The sequence below is a fragment of the Serinus canaria genome, chromosome 2 (assembly GCF_022539315.1).
Source record: "Serinus canaria isolate serCan28SL12 chromosome 2, serCan2020, whole genome shotgun sequence".
In the NCBI taxonomy this organism is placed as follows: Eukaryota; Metazoa; Chordata; class Aves; order Passeriformes; family Fringillidae; genus Serinus; species Serinus canaria.
The window spans coordinates 3416758-3432793 of record NC_066315.1 but is presented as its reverse complement, the minus strand read 5'-3'; the positions used below and the strand labels follow the sequence as shown (position 1 = coordinate 3432793).

The following is a 16036-nucleotide window of genomic DNA, read 5'->3' as shown; positions in this document are numbered from 1 at the left end:
CAGTGCTGATACATTTTATCTAAAGGACAGCAGGTATTGGGTTAAAGTTATTACAAGGGTTTTTTTGTATATAACTTTTTTATTTATATTTATTGATAATATAATACTATTAAGAAAGGATGGATAGTTGTTGGGGTTCTTTTTGAGACTTATAACAATAATTATGAATTTATTTCATAGATATAAGTTTAATTTTTGTGAGTATTTATGGATGTTACTAAAGTTTAATTGTTTTGGAAACCATAGTGATGTTTGGTTTTGTGTTTAGTATATCTGTAATATGAATTGTTTTACTAAGATGTGTTAGACTGTTACCTTTGGTTGCTCATTGCTGATATGTTTTATCTGAAGGACATTAGGTATTGGGTTAAAGTTTTTACAAGGTATTTTTTTAGTATATAACTTGTTTATTTATATGTATTGGTAATGCAATAATCAATAGTTATTGTTGTATTTGGCTGAATTATTTTTGGAGTGTTTTAAGTAAGATCTGAAGTTATCAGTCTTCATTAAAATTTCTTGAGATGACAGTTGGAAAAATTGGAAGTCTAAGAATTTCATTACTGTCTTTGTTTATAATTAAAAAGTTGTTTCTGTTGTGAAGCATTAGTAATTCTTGTGGGAATGTGTTTATGGTAAAATGGTTTTAAAGTTTTTTTTGTGATAAAAGTCTTTTAAAATATATATTAATTTGGAAGTTGTAATTTTAATGGTGATGGTGTGAATGATAACATCTGTATTGTCTCACCCTTTGCAGGAGACTAAAATTAGAATCAAAATTTTTAAAACACCTCTCAGTTGCCCCAGCTCTGGGTCAGAAAAGGGAATAATCCAAGAATTCACCTTCAGCCAGGGCACTGATTTTCATGGGGTTTTTCACTGGGTGGGATTGGAACCTCAGCTGTGCCCCTATGAAGTGATCTCGTGAAATCTGAGGGTTTATTCTCCTTTAATGGATATTCCCTGGCCACTGTCTGCTACAGGAATGAAACCCTGTATTGCTTTCCAGAAATGGGTCACATCCTTATTTTGTTGCTGTTTTGGGATTGCCTGGGTTGTGTTGGCTACAATGTTCCTCTCATAAATTAATTTTTTTATTCCCTTATTTCCCCTGCCCTTTACTTTTTTCTTGTAGTTGGCTGTACTAGAGGGTTAAAGATAGAAAAAAAAGAAAATATTTGGATCAAGTCAGCCTGATTTATTTGACATTGTATTGTTTTTGACAAAAGATTTTGCCTTGAGTTCTCTGGAAATAAAAAGAGGCAACACTGAGGAATGAACAGGGTGACAGAATAAGAGAAACAGCTTTTAATTTGGTTTAGATTCCAGAGAGATTTTAATGAATTGTGCAAAACTCATAAGAAACTGTTGGAAGATCAAACCAAGTTGAAATTTATTCCTAATTCGTCTTTAAATTATTTCTGTATTTAGAGATACCCTTGTTCAGCTTTATGTTAAGAAGGGATTCAATAAAATAAAACAAGCCTGTTAGAAATCACATTTTGACAGGGATAACAATATAAAACCCCCAAATAATTTATGAGAGTTTTAATTACTTAATTAGGCCTTAGACCTGCTAGAAGAAAAACAAAAGGAGTAAAGGTAAAGAAGAAAAAAAGGAAAGAAAATGAAATTTGTTACACTTTTTTCTCAACTTTCAATGATATTTTTCTTTCTTCTTTCCTTCTTTTTTCTTGCAATAGGTTCTTAAAACTTCCTGATCACCTCATAAACTATTTTGTTTTTGTAACTGCTTTTTTTTTTCTCTCATTTTCCCCCCATATTTCAGGTTGCAGCAACCCATTCCAACTGCATCATTAAAAAGGAGCAAGAGACTTGTCTGGAGAAGATCCGGAGGGCGACGGCCCTGAACCCTCTCAATGACTCTTCTCCAGGTGAGTTGCAGCCCCTGCACCTTGAGCTGACTATTTCAAGTGCTTTCCACCATTTCTTGGGATGCCTGGAGGGGTTTTCAGCCCTGGTGAGAGGAGCATCAGTGCTGCTGAATGAGCTTGGGGGAATTAAAAACAAAAATTCAATCAATGGGGGTGCATAAGAACCATTCCTGGTTATTATCAGAGGTCAGGAATTTGTTTCTTTACTTAAGGTGATGATATGTCTGCAAAAATAATAATTAAAAAAAAAAAGAGTAAATTAAAAAGAAAGGATGGCTGGATGGTTTTTGCCTGGATGACAACAGCTTTGGGGACAGGATGTGACACAAAGTGCTGCTCTGGAGCAGCAGCTCGTTTTCCTTCCTCATCTCAGCAATAATTTGGGCATCTCTCCCATGATCTGAGGCCCTTTGCAGGGATTATCCTTGTGCTGTCTGGAATCTTGATGAAGGATACTCGTGCTTTTGCTGAGATAAGAAACTGAGGCAGTGAGCAAAGAAATTTATGGTTTAATATCCTGTCCTATTTCCTCCTGACTGCAGCAGGAGCTGCCTGTGGCCAGCACCAAGGAGAGAAGGGCAAAGAATGACAAAGGAACTAATTAGAAATCAGGGTCCATTTACTGAGTCCTGTCCAAACTGCTTCTGCTGTGACTGGAATGGATAAAACCACAGGGAAAAGCTGATGGAACACATTGTGTGTGATAAAAGGGGGGAGCTTTGTCTCCCCTTTTTCTTGCAGCCCATTTCAGTGCAGAAGCACAGGAGGTCAGAATGCAGCTAACTGTGTTATCAGTGTCCTCTAAAGCAACCCATTCCAGCTGCTGGGAGCATTTCCTTCAGAGAGGAGGGTTCCCAGCAGGGTCCTGCCATTCATCTCATGCATAAATTCAATTCTGTTCTGCTGCCCAGCTCTGGGCAGAGGAACTGTGAAGTGAGGAAAGCTCAGTGTTCCTCAGGCACTTCATTCCACTCCCAGGGATGGGGTTTTGAGACCCTCCTTGTGCTTTTGAGAAGAGCTTCTGAATTTTTCCCTGGTCCAGAAGTGGCATGAGGAAGGAAAAAAGGGGGAAAAAGCCTTTTTCTTGCCTCCTACCCCCAGAATGGTGCCAGAAGCTGATCATGAGACCTGTTCCTTATGCTTTCTGCAGTGGCTATTGTTTGGATTCAGGAATTCATGGAGCTCCCCAGGTGAGAGGAGACCATTGCACCAGCCAGCTTTTAGTTCTTTAACACCCAAATCCAGAGTAATCCTGACAGCTGGGGACTCTTCACACTGAACTCCTCCTCCTGCCTGTTCCAAATGGAAAGGACCCAGCTCAGAGATGGAGGAAGCCCTGAGCCATTGGAAAAGGCTTTTGCATCTCAATGGGATGAAATTGTATCACCCACTCAGGCAGGAAGGGACTGGATCCTCTCAGGCTCTCACTCTGAGCAGAACCCAGCTGCTCCCTATTCTGCTCCCCCACTATTTGCAGGCTGAATCACTGGGAAGATTTTCCCAGGCTCATTGAGCATCTTTTAGTTGTTCCCCACATCCTGTGGCAACGACTTCCACAGATGACGTGGCTTAGAGTAAAAAAAAAATAAAATATCCCCTCCAAGAGATGAATTTTCCAGTGAAGGATTCTGGTGAATTTCTTGTTTGAAAGCCCTTTCATTCCATGGATCCTGCTTGCTGGCCTTTTTCTCTGCATTTTAAATTATATTTTTTTCTAATTTCTTTTTTGTAGAATTGTTTTAAATTTATTTCATTTCACATCTGGGACTGCAGCATTTTACTCTAAGTCCTGACCTTGAGACTCACCTTTCATTATTTCATGGTCATTATTTCAAGCCAGAACCTGCCACCCTCATTCTCAACAAAGCTTGAGCTCTTTATATAAAGGATATCAACAAAATCCTGCCACCTCCTTCCTGGTTGAATCTGTGGGAGATGTTTCACCACAAAACTCCCTGGAGATGCAGTAACTCTCCAGAAATTCAGCAGTCATAAGTGCAGGGTGTTGATTCCTCTTGAATTTCTCTTGCTGCACACATGCTATTTTTTATTTGGCAAAAATAAAAATTGTCCCGTGTAATTTTTTTATATTTACTAAGACTTACTAATAATGATGGTTAGTGGAGAAATGTTATCAGCTCTTTCAAAGAAAGAGAAAGATAGGGAATAAATCCCTTGCTTGTCAGAAACAGCTGAAAGAAGGAAGAAACCCCTCCTGACTGGTGAACAAAATTCTGTTTATTCAGAGGAGAAGCATAAAATTACTTCTTTGACTATTCCTGCCTGAAAATTCCCATAGAAAAATCTAATATATAACATTTTTGAGAATTTCTTTCTCCTCAGTGGGGCTGCAAGGTCTGAAATGGGATCATGAGCTTTTAGGAAGTCTGTAGGTGCTCATGAACATGGTCAAATGACTGTGACTTAAAAGAAAAATCCACCTCTTATGGCAGGTGACACAAAGATGGTCTGGGACATGAACAGTCTCTGTGTTCTGTATTTCTGCAGTATCTAGAACAATATTATAAAATATTAGGGTGCATGAATCCTTCTCCAAGGTGCCCACATGGTGCCAAATGAGCCAATGGTAAAGTCTCTGCTCTTTAGGGACCTTGTTTTCTGTGCAGGCAGGAGAAGCCCCATCCTTGGGTGGCAAGAGAGGAACAACAACTTCTGGTTCCTGCATTTTGCAAGAGTTCAGCTCTGCTGCCTTTGCTTTTCCCCCTTGCTGTGTTCAGTGAACACAAACATCGACCAAATGGGGTTTCTGATGTTTCCTCCTTTCTCTCCCACTCCACCTCTCATGCCCAGATGTTCTGCTCATTATTTCTTTATTCTTCACAGCAGTTTTCTCTCCTTCTACTGCTGGGCCATGCCTTTAATGCTTCAGAGGCAATGATTGCCTTGAGATTTTCTGTTTGGTTTATTTTTTTTCCCATTAGTTTTATGATGGACTCTTCCTCTTAAATGCTCTAAATTCTTTAGGAAACTTTATATGAGAAGAAATAGGGGGCATGTGCTGACCCTATGTGTCCATTCCCGTTCAGTCATCACTAACAGCATGAATGGAAAAGAGAATTTGAAGGAAATGAAATCTCAGCAGGACCCAGAATCTGACTCCCTTGCTCTGGAGGAGGAATTAAACTGATAAAGGGGAGTAATGAAAGCCAAAGGCAGACAAGAGAAGAAGGAGAGCAGTGATTACTTCATACTCAACTTCCCCAGGCAGTGGTGCCAGGCTATTTCTTACATCAGTGTTTCCAATTTCCTTTGTTTGAGTTTTCATCCCTGTCCTGCTGTGGAGCTACCCCACTTTGTGCTGGATCCTCTTCTAGCTCTCACCAGCCCTCCAGGTATTTTCTGCCAGATCAGAATTGATAAATCTCACTGCTGATCCACATGCATCCTTTTTATTTATTTTTTTTCTCCCATCCAGACTCTTCTAACCTGTTCCCAAGCCTGGGGCTAGGAAAGACTGACTCAGGAGTTCCTCAGAATTAATGACAGTTTCCTGGGTTAGGTGCATTTAGCAGGGGATTTATCTAATTAAATGTTGGTACCTGCAATTGCATCTGCACTACCAATGAGCAAGTCACCTCAGTTCCTCAGTTTGTAGCTCTGGATGTCTACCAAGCAGAGCCTGAGACATAATTTATTTCATCCTCAGCATAGATTAGATGATGTCTGTTTTTTCTCTCAGGACACATGGAATAAAGGGTGACCATGCCAGCTTTAATAATCACATTTAGGTGTCTACATTTGATCAGACAACTCCCACCTTTAGCTTCTGTCTTTGTTACATTGACTAGATCATGCTGGAGGTCTGGACTACCCCAAAAATCTGAATTTTGATGGAAAGAACCCTGCTGATGAAATGGACAACCACAGATTGGCCATGAAATACTTTTCCCAGCCCGTTCCCTGTCTTGCTTTCCACTGTTGGAACCAGATATTCCAGACTTGTCCTTGAGTGTGACAGGAGAGTTCCTTGAGTGATTTTCAGATTTGTGTCTACAATTTAGTGTTCAAAGTGCTTAAAATGCTCTAACCTGGAATGAGCCAAGTGTGACAAAAGAGAACTCAGCACAAGAATTTGAATAGAAGCGATGGGGCCTCCTTGGTGATTCTGTGGCTCATGACTCAAATCAATCTTTACCTTCAGAACTCCATCATCTGTTGGTTTCCAGTCCCACTCCTCCTGTCCTTCTTCTGAAAAATGCAGGGAGGAAGAAACATTCCCAGGCATGTCAAGGAATTGAAAGGAAATAAGGGTTTGAAGGGATGTGATGATTCCTGCAAGGAATCACATGGAATCCTTGTTAAAAGTTACCCAGTAAATCAATAAATCCACAGGAAAGAAACTGGTAAAGGCACCAGGGGCTAGGAGATGGTAATTAGGAGGCAGTGTGGTGATGCAAGGAGAGATTTTGAATTATGTTTCCATCACACGAAGATGATGGAGCAGATTTTTTTTTTTTCAGTTTCACATTTTTTATTGAGTGTCTCATCAGCCTCTTGTTCTCTCGGAGCCTTTGAATTATCTGCTGTTATTTCCCCTGGCACCACTGGGAAGACATTACTTCACTGTGTCTCCCTCACAGCAGCAGCTGTGCCCAAGAACAACAGGACCAGGATGGAATCCAAGCTAATGAATTCCTAGAGTTGGAAGGGCAGAGAAAAGAAAATGTCTCTACAACCTGAAAGTTTTCTCTCTGGCTCCTTTTAAAGAATGCAGACCTAGATAGCTTTGATCTCTATGGAAATATTTCTCCTTGGTCAAAGGTGCTTTTTTTGAGCACTGATGGATTTATCCATGTGACACTGCATAAAGTATCTTCTGCTAAGTTCATATTAGGGCTGGTAGGAACAAGGAAGAATTTCAAGGGAGAAGCCAGGGGCATGTGATGACAGACACGGGGTCTGTGCTTATTTCTGGTATCCATTCTGTAGAGCCTTTGTCTGAACAAGTCTCCTGTGCACCCTTTGGGACCCAAGCTGAGATCAAACTTTGTTTTTTCTCAGTCAAATGCAAGGAAAAGTGCTTCACTTATCTCTGTGTTCCCAACATTGATTCATTCTTTAACTGTTTGTTGAATTTCTCTGACTTTGTAATCATGCCTTTTAGACGTTTTTGGGAAAGGAGGAATGGTTTAAAGTGAAAAATGGGAGATTTAGATTAAATACTGGGAGGAAATTCTTCCCTGGGGTGGTGAGGCCCTGGGTGCCCAGAGAAGCTGTGGCTGCCCCTGGATCCCTGGAGATGTCCAAGGCCAGGCTGGATGGGGCTTGGAGCAGTTTGGGATAGTGGGAGGTGTCCCCATGGCAGGGGGTGGGAACTGGATGAACTTTAGGGTCCCTTCCAACCCAAACCATTCTAGGATTGTATAAGTTTGCTCACCTAATGGAGTGGATGAATTCATGTCACCTCAAAATGGGTTTATAAAGTTTATAAAGAGAGATCTTTATCAGTGCTAGATACTGAAACTGCATTTCTAGTCAAGAGGTCAAAATCAGAACTTGGAACTTCCTGACACAAATACTTACAGAACTTACACTTGCCCTATTTGTGCATCCACCTTCTGCTGAGAAGGTTGTATGATAAATGCCCATTTTTCTGCTTGACCTATTAACACAATCATTGTGGAGGTCTGAAGTTGGGTTGAACGAATTCTGTTGGTGATAATGAACAAAATCTTCATTTTCCAGGCATAAGCCAAGCTTCTGGTTCCATAAAGAACCTTTTCCTCAAATGGAGCAGCTGAAGATAAAGTGGCTGATGCTGACTTACTGTGAATTCAGTCACATCAGTGAGGCTGAAAGCCTGGAAGTGCATTGCCATTGGAAAAGTTCAGGATCAGCTTAGCAAGGGGAAAGAAAGGTGTCACAGTCAAACTGCCCTGGAATAATTTAAGGAAAGGATTTTTGCTAGCCACCAGTGCAGACAGGACAAACCCCAAATGGATGGACCACCAGATTTCTTGGAAAAGCCTTCAGGATGTTTCTTTCTCATCCTTTTAATACACAGCCAGGCTGTGTTTACCTGGGTGCTCTTCCTGGGGAGGCAAACACTACAACAATAATTTTTCTGGTGAAGAATTCCTGGAAGGAGGGATTCAAATGCCATCCACACTGCACCCTAGACATAATAATAATGGCAGATGAACAGGGATATTCCTCTGGCATTGTAACTCTCATGGTGCTGGGAGGAGAAATAGAGTTTGTGTGATCCTACAGCTTTTTCTTCCAGGCCCAGCTGGATTGCCACTAGACTGGGAATCTCTGTACCATCCTCAATCAAGGATCAGAGTGTGGTTGGAATTGTGTTGTTGGAGCCCTGGCTGTGAGAATTTCAGTTTCTGGCTGCCAGGCACTGACCCCCAGGAGAACACTGCATTGACCTGAGGGCCTGGAGAAGCTTCCAGAATGGAATGACAGAACTGGGATTGTGGGTGTGGAGTTGGGATAGAAGTGTGTGATATCACAGGGTGGGAAACTCAGAGTTTGAGGGTTTAGAATACAGTGATGGATATAAAGCAAGATGGAGGTTTTGGGGTAGGGGCTGCTCCTGCTTCTCCACCTTCTCCTCCATGGGTTTGGGTGGTTTTGTGTCATTGGATAAAAAAGTCCCCATTGCTTGGCACAGGTGGTTGGTTGTTAGGTCAAAAGTAAAAATAATTGAGGTGTCATTTCTTAATTGGGCAGTTTATCCTTAAAAGGCCTTGGAGAGAGAGAGATGGGGCTCCATTTTTAGTTTGTTGGAGTGAAGGGCTGTAGAACCCTGATGTAGAATTATGTAGAACATCTGAGTCCCAACATGAAATACCTTCTCATGATTTAATCCCGACCCTGACAAAAAAGAAGCAAAGTCTCCTTCATCGTGTGGGTTTCCTTTTCAAGAACATCATTCCTAAATATTGTGTCCCCTCATCTTCAGAGCTGTGTGCTATCCATGGATAAGCTAAGCCATGGCAAAGAGGTGGAGTTTGCAGGGCCACAGGTGTATCCTGCACCACCTGGGCACAGCTCTGCTGTGGGTTTCCCACAGGACACAGGAGAGATGTGGTGACTTCAGTCTCTGCCATAAGAATCAACCTCAAACCTCACAAGTTCTTTTTCACCACTTTGTCTCCAGGGATGGAATTTGTCTCTCTGGATTTTAGTGAATAACACCTCAACTCTCTGACCTAAGCCAAGTCTGAACCCCGTAGAGCTGTGGGTCCTTCCTTGGAGCTGTTCCTTTCCAGCTCTGGGTTCCTGAATTTGTCTCTGTGGATTTTAGTGAATAAAACCTCAAATCTCTGACCTAAATGGAGTTTGAACCCCATGGAGCTGTGGGTCCTTCCTTGGAGCTGTTCCTTTCCAGCTCTGGGTTCCTGAATTTGGGGATAAATCCTTCTCTGTAATGGCCTTTTTCTCTCTCTCCTGATTCAAGAAGAGGATGAGTTGAGCCCTATGGATTCCCTAACCTGGTTAAAGCTTAGGCCAGGTGATCATCAGCCTGGGGATGGCCAGGGAGGATGACTCAGAGAAAAAGATGCAAAAATTGCTCTAATGGGGCAGAAATTTCTATTATCTCCTCCAGCAGCAGGAACACACTTTGGTGGTTTAAACAAGGACTGCCACCTTTGCATGCCCTGCTGATAAATCTGAGTTTAGTCATCTTCTCAGCATTTGCTGGACTTCCATTCAGAAAAAAAAAAGGGAAAGAAAAGTCCTGGAATTTAATACTTACATCTCTGAAAACACCATTAGCTGTGAAACACGTGTATGAGCTACTGTTCCCATCCCATAGTGGATTCATTGTGATAATTCCCACCTGGTTCCTTCAAAGCCATTACTTTTGTCATCTCCAGAATTGCCAGGAAGTTCTACTGTAATAGGCAAGGAACATGAGTTAAAAGAAAATGAAAGGTGAATTAGAATTTATCCAGGCAGCTGGGTAAGATAATGACCCTGGATAAGATGAGTTTCTGGGAACCAGATTGAATAAAAGTATTTCTCTGCGAGCAGTTCAGTCATTGAAAAATGCAGGTTCGGGTTACATGTTAAAATAATTAAGGCTGAAAAATAGCAGCCATTAACAAATTTAGAAAATGAAAACATGTGGCCATTTCATATTGTTCTGTTCAACAGAACATTGTTTCAGAGGTATTGGTACTTAAATTGAATTAGGGATAAGAAGTAAAGAAATGATAACATTCAAGATAAAAAGCTAAAAATGAAATTTCCTCTCTGCCTGTCTGGCTCTTTGTTTTCATGTCAGACAAGATGAAGGAAAAACTCTCACTTAATTGAACAAAATGGGATTCTGTGCGTGGTGTGCTTAAAAATAAAATATGCATTGTTTACACAGTCCCACCTGTGAGTTCCTTGTTTCTATGGTGACATCCAGTTTATTAAATCCTTTCTTTTATTTAGTCCAGATTTAAATATTATCAAGAAGACCACTCTGACCATCTTGTTCACAGTGTACACGATGATCTAGAGCAAAGGGAGCAGTTTCTTTCCAGTTTATGCAGAGATTATTAAAGCTGAGGGTTTTCCCCATCTATTGTCTGCTTTCAGTGGGGTTTTTCCTTTGGGTTTTGTTTATTTTTGCTTTGTTGGTTGCTTTGGGGTTTTCAATGAACATTTTCAAGTACACAGCATAGGAGATGCAGCCTGGCCTAGTGTAAAGTTTCCCTGCCCATGGTGGGGTGGAATGGGGTGATCTTTAAGGTCCCTTCCAACCCAAACCATTCCATAATTCCTTGATTTTAGATGCCTTTGCAACTGATTTTACTTCTGGGACGTGGGTACTCTTCTAATTGATGTTGTCCCAAGCAATTGTGAGCAGCACATGTAACAGCAGTCATGTTCTAGCAGGTCTCTGCAGTTAGAAGATAAATGATGAGCAGCAATAAAACTGACCCAATTAATGAGTGACAGTTTAATCTGTTAGCATCTGTAGTCATGAGCAGCTGGAAGCTGTGATAACATGCACTCATTGAATTATTAATGTCTGTAGTACCACAGTTTAAAAAATCCCCAAAAACTGTTAAGGAGTCCTCTGAATTATAAGTGAGTGTTGATTGATAAGTGAATTAAAAGTGAGTGATAATTGATAAATGATCTGTGATGGTCAACTCCTTTTAAACCAGTGCTTTATCCCAGCAGGCAGCTGCTGCACTCCTCCATACTGCTGGAAAAAAAGAATTTCCTTGCATGGAGATTGTGTTTGCCTAAAGGTCCTGCAAATGTGTTGTGCTTCTGTAAATGTTGTTGTAGAATGGACAGAAACAACTCACTGAGCAATGTGTCAAAGGCTTTTTTTATTGCTGCATTTTCTCCTTTTTTATACAGTTTTACAGGCTCCAATTGGTCAGCAGCTTTCTTGCCAGTTACTCTGTTGGTTAGTAAAAATTTTCTTGTCCATCAAATCTCTCTATTCTGAAATTGTTTACATATTCTTCATCATTGTTTACATTTCTTCACTGATTCTCATGGCATAGATTTAATGTCTATGTAGGTGTAAGTTGTTCTTCACCCAGAAATGGATTGTTATGTTAATTAACTGTTCACACCAGGATTGTTTTCACGTGGGCACTTGCAAAATGCCAGCTTGACAAGGCCAGCCACTGATCTAACAGAGCAGGCCTGATTTTGAGCCTTTCTTTGATAATTTTTCTACCTTACTGAACATGTAAAAATGGGTGAGTCAGGTGTCAGACTACTGGATCTTCTTTTCAAAGGGAAGTCAGTGAAAATCTTTTTTGTTCCTGTTCCCATGGCTTGTTCTGTGGCTGGCTGCTGGATTTTCTGATGGAGCAAGGCTTTATTTCTGCTCCAGACTGTTGGTGTCCCTGAGAAAACACAGCAGTGACAGAGAGAGCTCCATCCTTGCTGGAGGCAATGGCACAGTTTGGTTTCTAGGATCTTTATTTCCAGGGATGAGACAGGGAGCCAGACAGCACTGATGGACTTTGGGTTCCACCTCTCTGGCAACAAGTGCATTTCAGAGGAACCCTGGAGGAACCCTAGACTTTGCCTGTAAATTGCTTTCTAGTGTCCAAAAAGCTCCTGAGGCAAGAGAAATAGGGAATTGCTGGGGGGATTTTTAGGACCAGATGCAGGTGCACATAAAAAGGAGTGTCTGTATTCCTTAGGGTATCCAGACATTCTGACGTGGGGCCTTGAGAAGATTTGTGTCTATCCAGACTGGAAACTCAGTCCCCTGAAAAACCTAGGGTAGCAGTAAAACCTTACCCTTGTAAAAAGAAATGAAATCCTCAGAGTCAAAATACTGACAGAGCTTCCTAAAAACCCCATGTCCAGTCCAAGTCAGTCACCCAGGCTCCCTGATAACCAGTGATGGAAAATAGAGAGCTCCAAAGTGCAGATCATTGCCCAAAGACATCTTCATTTTGTCCTTGGAATTGCTTTCCAAGCTTCAGTAAATCCATTGACTTCATGGACTGGAGTGGAAGGTGAGACCCTGAAGATGTAGCTAAAGATGTTTCTGGTCATTACAGCAGATTTGGGCTGGATGATCTTTCAAGGTCCCTTCCAACCCAAACCAATCCATGATTCTCAGAATCTCAGTGAAAAGAGAAAGGCATTTCCAGAGAAACTGTCATGTTTTCTAAGAAAATCCTCAAAAAAAAAAAAAAAGATTTTTTTTTTTTGAGGATGTAAACCAAGCTATGAAAAAAATACACTGATTTTAGACACAAAGGAAAAAAAATTTCCTAAAGTGAATAATTCTGAGCACCTGTTGTTTGTAATAGAGAAAACCCAGGATTACTGCACAGCACATCCAGGAAATTTGGTTGTTTTAGTCAAATTACCCAAAGGCAAGGAGAGCACAATAAGCAGGCAATAAAGGACTGTACAGCAAAAATTTATCATCCCTGCTTGAGCTTATGAAAGCCTAGAAGGATGTCAAAGATGCTGATATACACATTAACATAGACAAAATGCAGATTTGGATCCTTAATTCTTCACCTTTGGGCTCCTGCAGCTGATTAATTCATTAAATATGGCCAGTGAGTATAACAACATCTACCAATACAGACTGAAATGAGGACTGAAATTAGAAATTAGGACTCTGGGCTGTGTTAAGGGCATGTTTATCCCCCTGGTGTGATGGTAAATCTGTAATATCTGCCCATTTCCATTGTGCCCTGCAAGGCCTGCCCATTAATGATGATGTTCCCTTTTCTGGTGATGACAAACAGGATCCCAGTTCCTCTGGCTTTGTGTTGGGCAGGAGCACAGACAGAGACTCAGTGTAGGTCTCTGGTTTGTCAACAGCTGAACTCCATGATCATTCTAACTCAAGATATTCTGGGATTCTGTGAGTTTTCCTCACAGAACTTGAAGTTTCTGTGTTTTGGTGTTTCCAGCTTGGCTGTTGCCCCAAAGCTGCCTCCCCAGCCCAAGAACAAAAGCTGCTTTTTGGGGGAGTGACTCAGGGGATGCATTTTGAACATCTGCTTTGCAGTGAGGACAATGTTCTCCAGAGCTGCCTGTTCCTATCTGCCTGTTCCTCCTAAAGAGGCTGACCTGGAACAGAGGCTGGACAGAGTTAAAGGAATAAAGTAGGGATTTATTAAAAAAGCTTTCAAAGGATACACCTTGGGCAGCACAAGAGCCTGGCCATGGCTCAACCCAGGATGGACTCACGGTGGACCCAAGATGGACTCTGAGTCATGAGTTTTCACACTTCTATAAGTTTTAGTCCATTTCCATATTGGGGTCAATTGTCCAATTCCAGCTCCAGGTTATGCAGTCCCATCCTCCTAGACTGCTCTCCTCAGTTTGCTGTTTGTACTTTTTAGGCCCAAAGCTGCAGTGGTGTCCTTGGTTCTGGGGCTGGAAAAGGATTGTTTTGTGTGACTGAGCTGTGAGGAGAACTTGCTTACACTTCATATGAAGTTCAGAGTCACACCCTAAGGCAGTACAGGATCTAGAAAATATGAAAGCTAAAACTTAAGGCATCAATCTATCCCCAGAAGAACTTCAAGGGCTGTTCAAATGTAGATGTTGGCAATGGTCCATTAAATCCCTCTCTGGAAAGCACATTTGCCAGGTGCTGCTTCCTCTGTTCATGGGAATGGGTGTCTGTACTTACCACTGCTGGGAGAACAGGAAAAGGATGGGAGCTGAAATGGGTTGGAAGAAATTCCCATGGCATTCTGTTGATAATTTCAAGACTTTCTTTTCATAACTTTGATTGGAGGATTTTTCTGTGCCCGCTTAAGAATCACCTCTTCACCAGCATTGTGTTTCTGGAGGAACATTCTGACTTTTTATTCAAAATCACTTCTTTTTCTATTTGCCTGTCCTCCAGGATCACTTGGAAAATTCTAGCTGTGAATAAAATGTTGTTAGACCAAAGACTCAAGAGAGTCTTCTTAGCCTGTTCTTACCATGAAATGCTTTTTTCTTTTGATATTCTCTCAGAGGTGGCCAGTGCTTAAAACTGCCCAACTGTACAATTTCATTTCTTGCTGCAGCTTCCACTACTTCTTAATATACCTCACAAACTTAAGCCAAGAACTTCATTACAGGGAGCTGCCTACTCAATAATACATGCAGCTGAATAAGTGTAATAATTTGGACTCCTGACAGGCTTTGCATATTGATTTTTCCTCAGCAAAATAAAACTGAAGCCCAGTAAGTTAAATCATCTTCAGATGGACGAGCAAGTTACAGTGCTGTAACAAGTTTTTAACTGCTCTGTCTGCATAGTGGTAGAAAAATCTTTGTGTATACTTATCTCAGCATGGCAAAAAATGAGATAATTCAGCCCTATTTGCCCTCAAAAGCAGCTGCACAAAGTCACATTCATATATCCTATGCCCATGGCAGGGGATTTGGAATTAAATGGTCCTTAAGGTTCTTTCCAATCCAAATTGTTCCATAAATATCAACTCCCTGAGCCCTTAGTAAGCTTTATTTTTTTTTTCCACAAAGTTCTTGGCCTTTTCCACCAGTGGAAGAACAAAGGAGGAGGGACTGCAGCTCCAATCTTCATTGTGATTTTTTGTAGTTTTTTTGCAAAGGAGGATGAGGGTGAGGAAGGGAGACCCTTGGATTTGCCCATGAGCTGCTATCCAGCACTGCTGCCTCAGAGTGGACCTGGGAATTTATTCCTGGGAAAAAGGCAGGGAATGAAAAATGTACTTGAATGAAAAATGAAAAAATCCCTTCCCCAAATTCCTCACAAAGAAGGAGAGAAGAGGGAAGTACAAAGGGAAAACTCTGTCATGTGTTTTTTCCTGTCCTTTGTAACAGAAATGAGGGAAAAAAAACCCTTGTATTTTGTTTTGGGGGGTCATAAAGCTTAATATGTGGCAATGTTTCCTTCCAGAGAGGAGAATTTTGTATTCTGTGCAAGAAAACAAATTAACTTGGCCTGTGCTGTTCTGCTTCCCAGCTTGAGATTTCATTTTCTAATATGAGCTCCACCACAGACACAAGTTATTCTCTGGTGCAGGAATTCTTCAGCAATGTCACTCTTGGGTTTAAAGGTGAAATTAATCTCACTTTAGCTGGCTGAAAGCAGAATATTTGTCTAAATTAGATATGTAGGCTCTCCTATGAAAAAAGAAAAATTTTAAAAAAAGAGGAAAAAAGTTGATTTGACCAGCCTATGTTTTTTAATTATTTTAAGAAAACATAATAATTTAAGATACTTCAGAAATAAGATAGAAGACTTTCTGCCCTACTGATGTGTCATCTAATTTTCCTTCATTTCCTATCAACATGATGGTTGAATGTTGGAGTCCATTTTCTTCCCAGTATAACCATTATTCCTGCAAAATAGTTGGAAAGGAATAGAATTTAGAAAACTTGCCAACAAGACTTCAAATGGATCTGTTAAAATAAATGTTCTTTCCTCCTTTTTTTCCTTTGTGAGTTCTGCTCCCAGATGCCATGAAGGCTCACGATTTTGACAGCTCAATGAATGTATCATGTCTTATAAATTATTTACAGATGAATCAAAGCAATTACCTGTCTCTTGCACAACATTGTAAACATGGAGTTTAGAGGCATTTGTAGTTTTAACTTGAGTATTTTTGAGCCTCAAGCCATGTGGAAATACCCAAAAAGCCTCACTTCCCAGCTAATAAAATATTTATAGCTATGATCAGCTT

General features: G+C 40.8%; 1 protein-coding gene across 3 annotated transcripts in view; it reads left to right on the top strand.

Annotated features, from left to right (window-relative positions):
- Positions 1–16036, top strand: part of ADCYAP1R1 (ADCYAP receptor type I) — a 150525-nt gene that overhangs the window by 60010 nt on the left and 74479 nt on the right. For all 3 annotated transcript variants that reach the window (XM_018909145.3, XM_018909144.3, XM_050971621.1), the window contains one exon: positions 1790–1895. In XM_018909145.3, the coding sequence (XP_018764690.1) occupies positions 1790–1895 (106 nt within the window). The remainder of the gene's footprint in view (positions 1–1789; positions 1896–16036) is intronic.